This window comes from Kogia breviceps, chromosome 5 (assembly GCF_026419965.1).
Source record: "Kogia breviceps isolate mKogBre1 chromosome 5, mKogBre1 haplotype 1, whole genome shotgun sequence".
In the NCBI taxonomy this organism is placed as follows: Eukaryota; Metazoa; Chordata; class Mammalia; order Artiodactyla; family Physeteridae; genus Kogia; species Kogia breviceps.
The window spans coordinates 81284128-81298339 of NC_081314.1; the positions used below are offsets into that span (position 1 = coordinate 81284128).

Below are 14212 nucleotides of genomic sequence, written 5' to 3' on the forward strand. Positions count from 1 at the left end.
ACCCTGGCCCGCCTACCCCGCCTCAAACCAGGACTGTGCCAGGTGACAGCTAAAGCACAACCCTAGAAGAGACTTCTCTAGAAGAAGTGGCGACTCTGCACGTGAGCACGGGGACAGAAAGCTCCCCGTGGAATCTAGGCAACTGGCCTTTGTTCTCAGGACAGGAAGGGGGGAGCATCCAGACCAGGACCCCACTAGCCATATCAGCTCTTAGGACAGGCCAGCTTCCTTCTCTGAAGGAAGTATATAAAATCAGGGCATGAACATGACTTGATAAATTAAGTAGGCTTAATTTCAATACTATAATAAGAGGGACCAATTCAAATTCTCACAATTCGTTTCATACCCACAAAGACCACTTCAAGGGAATTTACGATCTCTCAAAACTGATCAGTTTTGTGCAAGTAAACCATGTTTCTTTTAAAAAGACTCATGCACTTGCCCAGACTCAAGGATATTAAAATCTAGCACATAAAGCCCATTACTAGAGGTGGAAATACAGGCAATATACTATTACGGCAGCAACCATCAATTACAGTTAAGAATTTTTCTGTAACAACCAAATGGATAATCAAATATTGCAACAACTCAAGTATCACTGAGTAAAGTACATTTCTACAGTATTCAGTGTTGCTCTTCAGTTTTCTAACTTAAAACAGCCTATGATAACTGGCAGCAAAGCAGGTTCTTGCAATAGACTGCCTCTGCTTGAGAACTTATGATGTAATATTGCATGCTGCTAATATACTATCTAAACATTAAAGATACTCCTAAAATATTTGTTGGTAGACTATGATTAAGACATTACACTAGGGCTTCCCTGGTGGCACAGTGGTTAAGAATCTGCCTGCCAATGCAGGGGACAAGGGTTCGAGCACTGGTCTGGGAAGATCCCACATCTTAGTCGCAGAGCAACTAAGCCTGCGAGCCACAACTACTGAGCCTGCGTGCCACAACTACTGAAGCCCGCGTGCCTAGAGCCCGTGCTCCACAGCAAGAGAAACCACCGCAATGAGAAGCCCACACACTGCAGCAAAGAGTAGCCCCCACTCACCGCAACCAGAGAAAGCCCACACACAGCAACGAAGACCCAACGCACCCCAAAATAAAAAATAAATAAAATGTTTTTTAAAATAACTTAAAAAAAAAAGACATTACACTACAAAAAACCTTATGCAGAAGGAAATCCTAACTGACATGCTTCTGCTTTAAATATTGTGAAAACTTTACAGTGCAATGAATTTTCACAGTGGTTAGGTCAAATGCAGTTATATCATAGCAACAGTATGTTTTCCACAATTTAAGGCTTTGGCTGGTTCTTTTAGTCAGCTTCTTCTTCTGATTCTTCTTCTTCAGGAGTTTCTAGCCAGGTTAGCCACAATTTAAGGCTTTGGCTGGTTCTTTTAGTCAGCTTCTTCTTCTGATTCTTCTTCTTCAGGAGTTTCTAGCCAGGTTAGCCACTGATTCACCTGGAACAAAGCCTTGCCTTTCCCTGGAAACTCTTGGGTTATATCTTCTTTCCAAACCAAGAAAGCTTCTTTTTCAATAATCTCCATGTCATAGAACTGAACAAAAAAGAGGAGTAACATGCCTTTCGGGAAGTTGCTATTGTAGCAGTGCACCTGGAGAGCATAGAGGGCACTAACCTGTAGATCAACGTGATCATGAAGGAATTTCTGCATTACTGGCTTGAAGGAAAGAAGCAGTTTTTCGGAAGGAGCAGAGGAAGAATCTGTTTCATCACGGGGTGGGTTTACTTCACTAGAAATGTACTATAAGAAGCTAGTCATTAAGATGTTCACAAATCCTTTCTCTACGTGAAGTTTGGGAGAGATGTTATCTTTAATCCACTTATATATGGTTTGAGGGGTGGGTCCGACTTTATTTGCTTTAACAGTTCCTTCTCCAATTTGAGCCTCAGCTCTTTCTGCTGTAAAATGAGGGCACAATCTTCCCTACTTCAGGGGGTGTTGAGGATAAACTGAGAGCTACAGACATCCTTTAGAGTCCTTTGGAATGGTGAGGTGCTGAACTTTGTAAGGAATTATTATAATGTTATCTCAGTGGAAGCTGAGACCTTTCAGATCTCTGCCTGATTAAATGTGAATGTCCAGATTTGGGAGACTTTTCTCATCGTAGTTATTGTCAGGTTGAGTTTGCTTAACCAAAAACAGTCACAGTTGGGTTAGGAAAGGCACAAAACATTTATTCCTGTACTTATTATGTGCCAGATATTCTTGTAGCTGTTTTATGGGTGTTATTTCTTTGAATCATCTGAAAACCCTGCAGTATTTGTCATGCATTATACTGATTGATGATTGTCAGTATCTGATGATAACTGTAGTATTCTTATCAGTTTAGGGGAGAGAACACTGAGGCTTAGGATGGGGAACTTGCTTCAGATCACGCAGCTCAGGCTGTGAGTTCGCAGCACCTGTTTCCATCTGTCTCTTCTTATTTTATCTAAGTCCACACAAGAGTGAGCATAAACTGATACGTGGTCAGTCGGCCACAGATGAGCCAGAAGAAGTTGTGTGTGCCTTTGGAACTAAATGACATACACACACCTTGCCCTTTTCCCCTGGCTTTCCCTGCTCTGCGTTAGCTTTCTCCCTTGTCAAGGGTCAAGAATGGGGGTCAGCATAGGACATTTGCCCTCATGGGGAGTTCAGCATGGGCATCACGGGAGGTGGCTGGCTCCCTTGGAAGAGACAGCCTCCAGAACACCTTGGCCTTGCAGTCAGGAGACCTGGGGTGAGCTCTAGGTCTGCCTGTCACTGGCTCTGGGACCTCGGGCAACTCCCTTCACCTGAGCACGTCCTGGCCTCACTACCAGTAAAGTGGGGTGGTGGGGTTAGGACTGGGGTTTCAGGATTCAAGTTAGGGCTGCTTCTCTCAGGTTGCCTAGAGGAAGCTGCTTGTCTCGAAACTGACATCCTTGTCGTCTCCTGAACCCCAGCGCAGAGTGTAATTGTAGGGGCTTGGCTTTCTCACCCTGTGAAGACTCTGGGAGGTTGAATGCTGGGGATGGCTCAGCCACCCACTAGCCCGATTCACCGTAGCTCTTGTCCCATGTGACCCTGAACGGCAGGTCTGAGAACAGGTTCATTCTGCACATTTCCTCCCAGTCACTTCCCTTTTCTCTCTGTTCTTACAGTGGGGCTTTGGGGAGGCAAGAACTGGGTCAGAGGCGATGGGTGACATTGGAACTAAATGCCTGCCAGGGGCAGTTCCCACAAATTCAGGCACTCTCACTCATCTCTCTCTGAGGGAGTGCGGTGAAATTTTGTTCTCAAATTGCTTTAGATTTACTTTAGATATATCCATGATTTTTTTTTTTTTTTTTTTTTTTTTTAGTACATGTGCCTCTCACTGCTGTTGGCCTCTCCCGTTGCGGAGCACAGGCTCCGGACGTGCAGGCTCAGCGGCCATGGCTCACGGGCCCAGCCGCTCCGCGGCATGTGGGATCTTCCCGGACCGGGGCACGAACCCACGTCCCCTGCATCGGCAGGCGGACGCTCAACCACTGCGCCACCAGGGAAGCCCTATCCATGATATTGTTAAGCAACACATTTGTTTTCCTAACAGTATTTCCCTTAGGTTACATAAAAATGAGTCTGTAATCCTGGGGTGAGGGTCCAGCCTCTGTTTGTTCTTCTGTTGCTGATAAACCCACCAGCTAGTTGAGCCCAAGCGGGTAGGTATGAATCAGCTCTCGTGCCAGCCTCACACACCTGTGACTATTGATGATGGATGGCCAAAGTATTTTCACAGATTATCTCTTTCAAACCCCCAGGTCCTATGATGATACTATTATTACGCTAAATACAGGTGAAGAAGTCGAGCTTCCGAGAGAGAGGCAGTGACTTGCCCAAGACCAGGACCCGGCTTCAGATCCTACATTTCAGTGACTTTCAGAGAACCAGTGAGCTGCCACCTGGGAGTCAGTGCCCAGGCCACCCTCTCGGGACAGGGAGCTATAGATAAGCATTTAGTCCCCACTGGCCGAGACCCGTAGGTTGGCCTGGCTTTGCCAAAGCCCCAGACCAGAAAATGGCAGTAGGAAGACCCAGGAGATGGTGGAGGTCAAAGAGGAGCTGCACTGGCTTGAAGGAAAGGGAGCTGGGGTTTTTGATGTTTCCACAGCACCTAGGAATAAGAGCCCGTCTGCAGGGAGCTCTGCAAAACTGGGGACTCTGGCTGAGACAGCGGAGAGGCGGGAACAGGGAGGGCCCTGGACAGGCAAAAACATTTTGTCCTGGAGCCTTCTCAGTCTGTGCAAGACAGGAAATGCCTCAACTCTCCTGAGGCAGAGCCTGCTTCCCTGGCTACTACCACTCTGTCAGAGAAAGGAGATCTCTGCATTTCCAATATTGGGCCCCCCGAGCCCACTCCCGGGGCCTTGTGCCAAGGCCAAGGCTGCCTGGCTGCCCCCTGTCAAAGGCAGTGATGCCAGGGGCTGGGGCAGGATGGCTCTGAGAGCCCATCCTCTGGTCGTGGGCCCTGTCTTCCCTTGCACTCTGGCTCCACGCCCTTCACACGGCACCTGCCTTGGGGGAAATTGTCCTCCTACCTACCTGTCTTCCCAGTGTCTCCCCCTCATTCCCAGAGGCTGTGCTGGGTGTGCTCTGCAGCACACCATATTTTGTTTTCAGTGCCAGCAGATAAAAATCTAGTGGCCAGTTTGGAGTTAGGCCTTTGCCAGGTATGTAAAGCACCCTGGAAATATGTCCTCATGGCTGCAGGCTTCCAGGAGAAGGTCTGGTATGTGTGGCCCTGTGCTAAAAAGAACTCAAAATATCACAGTCCCTCTTTCCCCAAACTTACAGTTTACCTTAGAGATACCATAGCCTTCTTTGTCCCTACCCCTGCCCCCCTCCCCCAAAGACAAAAATAAGAAGGCTAACAAAGAATTATTGAAGGTCAAAGCCACCTGGCTCACAGGATGAAGGGCAGGATCAGAGACGGGGCAGCTGGGAGCTCGTCCTGCAGGAGGGCCATCCTGTGTGGGAAACTGACACCAGCCCAACCTAACCTTACTGCTCCTTCCCCTGTGGCTCTCAGGAGGCAGGTCAGAGCGCGGCGTCGTCGTAGGGAGGATTCTAAGAATAATGGAAAGCCTATTTGTTAGCCCATCTCCCCAGCAAACGGAGTGGGAGTGAGCAGGCCAGCCCTGAACCCAGAGAGCTCTTCTAGTTTTTGTCTTTGTCTAGCCGGTGCACTCCTTCCCCCTCCCAGAGAGAGATTCCACCACCGCCCCCCATCCCCGTTTTGATTGTACAACAAACTGCATATATTTATGGTGTTTAATGTGAAGCCTTCACCCATGAAACCTTCACCACAATTTTTAAAAATGAACATCTCCATCACCCCCAAAGGCTTCCTTGTTTCCCTTTACAATCCCTCCCCACAACGCCTGCCCCAAGCAACCTTTCTGTCACTTTATTTTGCATTTTCTAGAATTTTATGTAAATGGAATCATCCATTAGGTACTCCTTCTTTGCCTGGCTTCTTTCATGCAGTGTAATTTTTGTGAGATGTGTCCCTGTTGTAGTGTCTCTCATTAGTGCTGAGAAGTATTCCACTGTACGGATATATCATAATTTGTTTATTCATTCACTTGTTGATGGAATATTTGAGTTGTTTCCAGTTTGGGGCCATTAGGAATCAAACCGCTATGAATGTTTGTGTGCAACTCTTTGTATGGATACATGCTTTCATTTCTCTTGTGTAAATACCCAGGAGTAGAATGAATGGCTCATATGCTAAATGTATGTTTAACTTTTTAAGAAACTGCCAAACTGTTTTTAAGTTTGGTTTTTTTTTTTTTTTTTTTTTTGCGGTATGCGGGCCTCTCACTGCTGTGGCCTCTCCCGTTGCGGAGCACAGGCCCCGGACGCGCAGGCCTAGCGGCCATGGCTCACGGGCTTAGTTGCTCCGCGGCACGTGGGATCTTCCTGGACCGGGGTACGAACCCGTGTCTCCTGCATCGGCAGGCGGATTCTCAACCACTGCGCCACCAGGGAAGCCCCCAAACTGTCTTTAAAAGGGTCTGTACTATTTTACACTCGCACCAGCAGTGTAGGAGGGTTCTAGTTGCTCCACATCCTTGCCAGACCCAGTACTTAGGTTGATCAGTCTTTCATTTTAGTCATTCTAATTATGTAGCGTCTTTGACTTTCTTGAGGTGCTTAAAATCTCAGGAGATGGTAAAGGAGCATCATGCAGTCTTAGAAAACAATGAAGAAGCTCTCCAGCTCTGTTTTATGAGAGACATCAAGATATACAGTCGGCCCTCTGTATCCATGGGCTCTGCCTCTGCGGATTCAACTAACCGCATATCAAAAATATTGGAGAAAAAAAATTCCAGAAAGTTTCAAAAAGGGAAACTTGAATTTGCCGCACTGGCGACTATTTACGTAGCATTTACATTGTATTAGGTATTATAAATAATCTAGAGATGATTTAAAGTATACAGGAGGATTTTAAGTTGTATGCATTTTATCTAAGGCACTGGAGCACCTGCAGATTTTGGTATCTGCAAGGGGTCCTGGTACCAGTACCCTGCAGATACTGAAGGATAACTGTATTGTTAGATGAAAAAACAAGATGCCAATCATTGTGTATAGTGTGCTAACTTTGTTTTTTTAAGAGAAGAAAAATTAAAGAGTACACCTATATGCTATTGTGTGTTATACACATGGACCATCTTTGGCGAGGTGAACAAGGAACTGAAAATCGGTTGCCTCTGGGGAGAGACATTCGGCCAGAGGACAGGGGTAGAGGGGAGACTGTACACATACTCTTTGTACCTTTTGAATTTTATGCTATATGAATGTATGACTTATTCAAAAGAGTAAATACTATTTAAGGGGGGGGAAAAGTCTCATAAGATGCCAAGTATTGGCTGCCCCACTCCCAGCCTCCATTCCCTGGAAGTGCTCCTGGAGAGCCAGAGCCTAGGTTGGACATGACCCTACAGAGGCCTCGTCCTTTCCTGCTGTGAGGCAAGACCATTGTCGTACCACACAGGCAAACGGGCATGCCTTGTTCCTAGGGATCTCCAGGGCCTCCCGAGCTCCTTCTCTGGCAGCGGTCAGTTTCTGGTGGGAACCTGAGCCCCAACACATTCATGTGCTGAGTGCTCATTTCATCTGCGTCTGGGGAGTGAATGAGTGAATGTTCACCCCACGTTCTGTTTGCCACGCAGAAAAGAAGAGTGACGAGAAAAGTGAGTACCTCCTGCCCACGGCCTCCAGCAAGCCCGTCGCGCCCCTCTTCCTGCAGGGCCTCTCTGATCTCAGAGTCATGGACGGGAGCCAGGTCACCATGACAGTCCAGGTGTCAGGTCTGTCCCTGCATCTCTGTCCCCGGGGTATACGTGAAAACGGGCATGGTTGCAACACGGGCTTTGCTTCCCGACATCCCGCTCAGATCACTGTCCACCAGAAAGGCATCCTGGGACTGTCAGTCAGTGGTCCCAAAGACGTGGAACCTCTTGGGCCCTCTCTTCTGCTTTCTCTGGGCTGGATTTTCTGGATTCAAGGTTAAGTGGTCCAGGGAAGAAGATGGCCATGCTAGAGAGGTGAGGGATTAACTGAGAACACAGTATGGCCAATGTAGCTGGAAGATTGTGAACACAGGTCCAAAACCAGATGATGTGAGAACTTTCTAACCCTTGGAAGATAAGTCTCAGTTGCTCTATTCAAATGTTAAGGTGAGAAGATAGAACAGGGGTCCTTCTCAAATGGGTGGGGTGACAAGAGCGTGGGATGAACAGCCCAGTGAGAGATTTTACTGTTTTTGCTAGAAGCCAGCAAGCGAAGCCTGGGGCGTATCCTGGCACAGACTTACTGATGCAGGCTCATGCTGGCCTCTGATCAGTCCTTCTGACAGCCTGGAGGTCCTGTCTGCTTTATCAGTTTCTTTTGAGTTGCAGAAGCGATAAAGATGAGTTGGGAGAGAACCCATGGGCTCACCCTTTTAGGGATCCTAGGATGAGCTCCCTGCTCCCGAAGGCTGAAGGCAGTCCCCGGGACAATGCAGGCAGATGCTGGGTCCCCTCCCCTGCACATACTCCTCGAGCTGCTAGAAATCAGAGGCACCCTGCACCTGGCCTGCAGACACGTGCTGGCTACCCCACCAGAGACAGATGGTGGTCTCCTCTGTCCTTGAAAGAGCTTGATACCACGCAGCCTCCCTCAGCAGCCGTTCCCGGGGACTTGCTCCCCTGGAAGCAGAGTGCCATAGCTCAGCTCTTTCCGCAGAGGAAACGCTCACAGGTGGCCATTGTTTTATGCCCCCAACAAATGGCTAGAAGCTACCCAGGGAAGTAGACTAGTAAAAGTGAAAATGCTATCCACCATGAGCTGGGTTTGGAAAGCCTGGTACCCATCTTCACCCTTGAATAACATTTGTATGGTAGCAAAATGAAGCACTAAGGGAGCTTTCCCTTGGTGAAAACTGACCAGGGAGTTTCTGTGAAGTCCCCATGGCGTCGCCTGGGCACGCACACAAGGTGTGAGGTGTGCACAGCAGGAAACAGTGCTGGAACCCACTGATCCGGCTACCACTCAGCACTATCAAGCAGCTTGAATTCTAATTTTAAAAACCATTCTTCTAGGTTTCCTCTTTTATCTCTGAAGTAATATTTTTCACTTCTGGATTCTTTCTGGTTTCCCCAAATCTGTTGTTAAGTAATTACAATGAACATGCATTGAGTACTTCCTTTGTGCCAGATGCTATTCTAATCAGCGTTTCTAGTGGGCTGCTATGGCATTAATTTATTTAATCCTCCCAGTAAACCTTTGAGATAGATAGGGTTAGAATATGTTATGGATGGGAAAACTTATGCAATACAACGTCGTAGTATTAAGTAGAGTTGCTGCACGGCCCGGGGAAGCACCTCCCTGATGAGCTCCCCTGCCTCTCCTCCCCGTTCAGGGAACCCGCCCCCTGAGGTCATCTGGCTTCACAACGGGAATGAGATCCAGGAGTCAGAAGACTTCCACTTTGAACAGAGAGGCACTCAGCACAGCCTCTGTATCCAGGAAGTGTTCCCGGAGGACACGGGCACTTACACCTGTGAAGCCTGGAACAGCGCAGGAGAGGTCCGCACCCAGGCCATGCTCACAGTGCAAGGTGAGGCTGACCCGCTGACCAGTGGCGGGCAGGGGCAGGGAGGCTTTGCTGCCATGGTCTCTCCAAAGGTGATTCGGAGGCAAGGAAACCATGTGAGCCTACTTTGTCCCCACCACGGACCCCACGCTCCCTTGGTCCCATCCCAGCCCCAGTGGCCAGCTCCCCATCCTACATCTGAGGTCCTGGCTGAGTGGGGCCACCCTCCCCTACCTTCTGAAGCTCCTGCCCTCTCTGGGGTACTGGTGTCAAGCTGCGGAGAGTGCTGGGAGAGATATCTCCTAACACAACTAACAGTTTGGCAGTGACAGATGAGTTATGGCCTATGATGGTCCTAGCCTTTAGGGAACCCATGTTTAAGAGGAGAGGCAAACTAAACATGCATGAAGCAAGTGACAACTCTTAATCATACACATGTCATGCAGATCATTGGTACCTAGCCCAGTGCCCCTGTACCTTGTGGACAGCCTCCCCGTGCTTTGAATATACAAATTCATGTTAATATTACCCTGTGAGAAGTAACCAAGACAGATTTGCCATGAGAAGGATGTGCTCTACCTGTATGTTCAATAAAAGTGATTTCTGGACAAGCTGTTCTTTGGGTAACACTCTGTCTTCTGACCTTCACTGCCATGGAGAGTTGAGTGGATGCCCTCTGCTGAAAGGCCTCCCTCTCTAACTCAATCCTTTGCTAACTTCAGAGCCTCAGGATGGCACCCAGCCCTGGTTCATCAGCAAGCCCCGCTCAGTGACAGCCTGCCTGGGCCAGAGTGTCCTCATCTCCTGTGCCATAGCTGGGGACCCCTTCCCCACTGTGCACTGGCTCCGGGACGGCAAAGCCCTCTCCAAAGACACTGGCCACTTCGAGGTGCTACAGAATGAGGACGTGTTCACCCTGGTTCTAAAGAACGTGCAGCCCTGGCATGCCGGCCAGTATGAGATCCTGCTCAAGTGAGTCTGCATGACCTGCCAACCTCCTTTAACGCTTACCCCCCAAATTCCTACCTCCCAGCAAAGTCCCTGCCTGGAACTGGGAAGCCAGAGGAATCACAAAGTAATGTGGGGTTGGGCTTCAAGGTAAAGAAAGTGCAGGCTTGGTGCTGCTGCTTTTGTTTCTTCCACTTAAATACAACAGAGGTTCATTGAGAGCCTTCTCTTCTGAGCTCAGTTCCCCAGAGTCCTCTGTCTTATTACATCCTGGCTTTTGTTCCCCCATTATTTGGTATATGAAGACTGTGAAGGAGGGAAGATGGATTAAAATTGGAAAAGCAGCAGGATAGAGGGAATGTATTCATTATCTATTGCAGAGTAACAAATTACCCCCGTACATAGCAGCTTCAGACAACAAACAGTTATATTCTCATAGTTTGTATGGGTCGGGAATTTGAAGCAGCTTAGCTAGATGAGCTTTGGCTCAGGGTTTTATGTGAGGTTTCAGTGAAGATGTCAGCAGGGGCTGCTGTCTCTGAAGGCTCGACTGAGGCTGCAGGGTCCACATCTATGATGGCTCACTCACAGGGCTGTTGGCAGGAGGCCTCGGCTCCTGGCTGTGTGGACCTCTCCCTAGTGCTGCTTGAGTGTCTTCATGACATGGCAGCTGGCTTCCCCAGAGTTGGTGGTCCAAGAGAGAGAACTAGTTGGAACTTGCAATGTCTCGTATGACCTATCCTTGGAAGTCACACACCATTACTTCTGCTACACTCTCTTTGCAAGAAGTGAGTCACTAAGTACAACCCATACTCCAGCGGAGGGGAATTAAGGTCCACCTCTTGGAGAAAGGAGTATCAAAGAATTTGTAGACATTTAAAACCACTGCAGGGACGTTAACTATCCCTATTCCTTCTTCCTCCCTTTCAAGGTCTTTCTAGGGAACATGGGAAAGTAAGCTCCATGAAGGCACACTGCCATGTTCCCAGTGCCTAGAACAGTATCTGCCCGTAGTCAGCATCAGTAACTATTTGTTATATGAATGTGATCCAGAAATGTTCTTCTACCTTTAAAATGTTCTAACTTAAAATTCCATGTCAACCCTGGGTTGACAGAGACAGAGTGCCAGCCCCTACGGTTGGTATTAGCATTGAAGAAGAGCACTTGTCTGCATCTGGACTCTGCAAACAGGTTGTGCCACATCCTGAAGATGGCTGGAATACTCTGGCTCAGGTGCCTGGCCACTTTGCAAGGGGATTGCTCTCCTGGATCAATCATTTCACTGTACTGAGCCCATCATGTTCAAGTCTCTGAGCTCTGTAGCAATATGCCAAAGCTACTGCCATGATGGAGCATTGTTCCTTCAGGAATGACAAAACCCAGCATGTGCTCCATCTACTTGGGTCCTTTCTGGGCATGTGCTTTATATTTGCATCATTAGCTTTTGCTGCATAACAAATCATCCCAAGACTTAGTGACTTTTAAGAAAATACCCATTTATTATTCATTGGGCATCTTTGGATCTGCTAGGAAATTCTACTTATCTCGGCAAGGCTCAGCTGAGCTAATAACATGTCTGTGGTCAGCTGATGAGATGTTCATGGGCTGACTGGTCATCCTACCACCATCAGCAGTATGGTCAGGACACATCAACGGCCTTTGCCTTGTGTCTGAACCATTTATTATCAGGAGGGCCAATCTGCCTCCAAAATAGAGAGAAGATAGTTTCTTCTTCCTCTAGGCCAGTACAAATAGTGGAAACTGATTGTATGTTAGAATAGAGCTTGTCTGTATGAAAGGAGTGGTGCTTTGAGAGAATACTCATGTAATCAAGCTAGACATCCCAGAAGAGATGAGCTTTTTGTGGGATTCTGAGGCAAATGGGTAAAGTCTCGTTGGATAGGCTGAGCACGAGAGGGTAGGAAAGAACAAAGCAAGGCTGTGGGAAGTCTTCCAGGCCGGAGTGGAGGGTTGCACTGGGAGGTCAGCAGGCAGACTGTCTGGGCCCAGCTGGGGACAGTCATAAAACTGAGACTGTCCTAGCTGGAAGGGACTTCAGAAATTTTCTAGCCACCTCCTTGTTTAATAATGGGGGAAGCTGAGGCCGCAGGGTCACGGCCACCCAAAGGTGAGTAGCAGAGCCTAGACTGGAACCATAGCTGTGTCTTTAAATCAGGTGCTCCTCCATTCTTTGTTTCAGTGCACTGGGAACTTGGGAAGCCTGGGACATCGCACTAGGGTCCCCACATGTGCAGCCCTTGCCCCTTTTCCCTCCCCAGAGTCCAGCCTCTTCATTCCTTTGGGAGGCTGCTGCCCTGGCCTTGGCTTTGTCCCCTGTGAGAAGGAGCCAGTCTGTGGAAAGTTGCCCTGGGGAGTGCGTGCCAGGCCTGCCAGGAGGCCTGCTGCCCTGTGGCTTTTCTCAGACCCAGACCTAGAGAGAAATCAGACCTAGACCCAGGATAGAATGCCTTTCAAGGAGGGAGACTAGGAGGCTGGAAGGAAGCCAGGCTGAGGGTGGGGGTGGGACAGGTGCTCTCTGTCCTGCTGAAGTTGGGGGTACATACGGGTGGTTGGTTTCTACCTCCCCTCTCCTCCCCTAGCGCTTGTCTCCTGAACTAAAAAGGGAAATGTCAAAAAGACAGCTCCAAATTCCAGCTGAAATATTTCAAAAATTGATACTTGCCAGGAAATTAATTCTTTAAACTAATTTTGCATATAAAATCCATTCCAGGGGTGGGTGATTCAGAGTGGGACAGTGTCCAAGGCTTTGTAACCAAAGACTGGGGCTTCTTATTCAGGGTTTAGGAGGCAGGGAACACAAAGGATTCTATTAGTTGTAAAAGGTACAGCTTATAGAGCGACAGCCACATGTCCTCTGTGGCAGCACCTGGGCTGGGCATGGGGGTGGTGCCTCGGCCTCAGGCCTGACTTTCTAACTGAATACAGTATGTGCAGACACCAAAGAGGGCCGAAGGGACTTCCCTGGTGGTGCAGTGGTTAAGAGTCTGCCTGCTAACGCAGGGGGCACGGGTTCGAGCCATGGTCCGGGAAGATCCCACATGCCACAGAGCAACTAGGCCCGTGCACCACAACTGCTGGGCCTGCGCTCTAGAGCCTGCGAGCCACAACTACTGAGCCTGCGTGCTGCAACTACTGGGGGCTGTGTGCTTGGAGCCCGTGCTCCACAACAAGAGAAGCCACCACAGTGAGAAGCCTGCGCACCTCAACGAGGGGTGGCCCCAACTCACCACAACTAGAGAAAAGCCCGCACAGCAACGAAGACCCAACACAGCCAAAAATAAACAAATAAATAAATTTTAAAAGAAAAAAAAAGAGGGCCGAAGAGGCTGATCAGCTGGTTAGATTATCTGGAGTGTGGCTTCCAGGCAACAGGCCTCTCTGACCTTTGCAGGCTCCAACCGAACCCATGATTAGCCTTCAAAGTCTAGCAGAGACTTAAGTTCGTGGCTGCAGACATAGTGACCCCCATGCCAAGGAATGATATGCTTAGTGGGCCAGCCATTGTGTCCCAAGTTCTCTACCTCCCATCTGCCCCCTCAGACTGCCTGGGTACCTCAGGGTGAGGCCTGAGGAAGGCCATCTCTACCTGCCTCCCTCAAGGCAGGTAATAGAAAACAACAGGAGTGCTTACCTGTTTCCCCCATGGGGAGATAGAGCTTACTCCAGCTTGGAGGTCAGGGCACCCCACCATTTAGAGCCTCTGAGGGGCTTGGCTAGGGCAAAGCAGGGCCATCTGGTCCGTGTCGGCTCCTGATTTTTGCATCTGGGCTGTGTGCTACTTGTGAGAGGAGGAAATTCAGCTGAGGAGATGTCGAAAAGGGCTCCTCAGAAAACATGGCCCTTGGACATCTTGTCCTCCTGCTCCACGCCAACCCCAGACCCCGCACCCTGTGCTTGAAAGAAAAGCGGGAACAGAGTGGGCTCTACTGGCCAGCAGCCTGGCAGAAGGGGGGTGCCAGGGGCCTGGGCCTCACCCCCAAGTGACCTCCCATGGTTGACCCAAGCCCTTTTAGGCTTCTGTGCTGAGTTCTCAGGATGCTCTGAGGGCCTCCCAGCCTTCCCAGGACCTGGCACTGAGGAGGAACCTAACTGCTGTTTGTGGAACACAGGAGCACCATGGGCCCTC

The 14212-nt window shown here is 49.0% G+C and overlaps 1 protein-coding gene and 1 pseudogene across 7 annotated transcripts in view; one reads left to right on the forward strand and one right to left on the reverse strand.

The window, feature by feature from the left end:
- Positions 1–14212, forward strand: part of MYLK (myosin light chain kinase) — a 281962-nt gene that overhangs the window by 180830 nt on the left and 86920 nt on the right. For all 7 annotated transcript variants that reach the window (XM_067034429.1, XM_059064332.2, XM_067034430.1 and 4 more), the window contains 3 exons: positions 7211–7348; positions 8944–9141; positions 9840–10089. In XM_067034429.1, the coding sequence (XP_066890530.1) occupies positions 7211–7348; positions 8944–9141; positions 9840–10089 (586 nt within the window). The remainder of the gene's footprint in view (positions 1–7210; positions 7349–8943; positions 9142–9839; positions 10090–14212) is intronic.
- LOC136794302 (eukaryotic translation initiation factor 4 gamma 2 pseudogene) lies at positions 1380–5001 on the reverse strand (annotated as a pseudogene).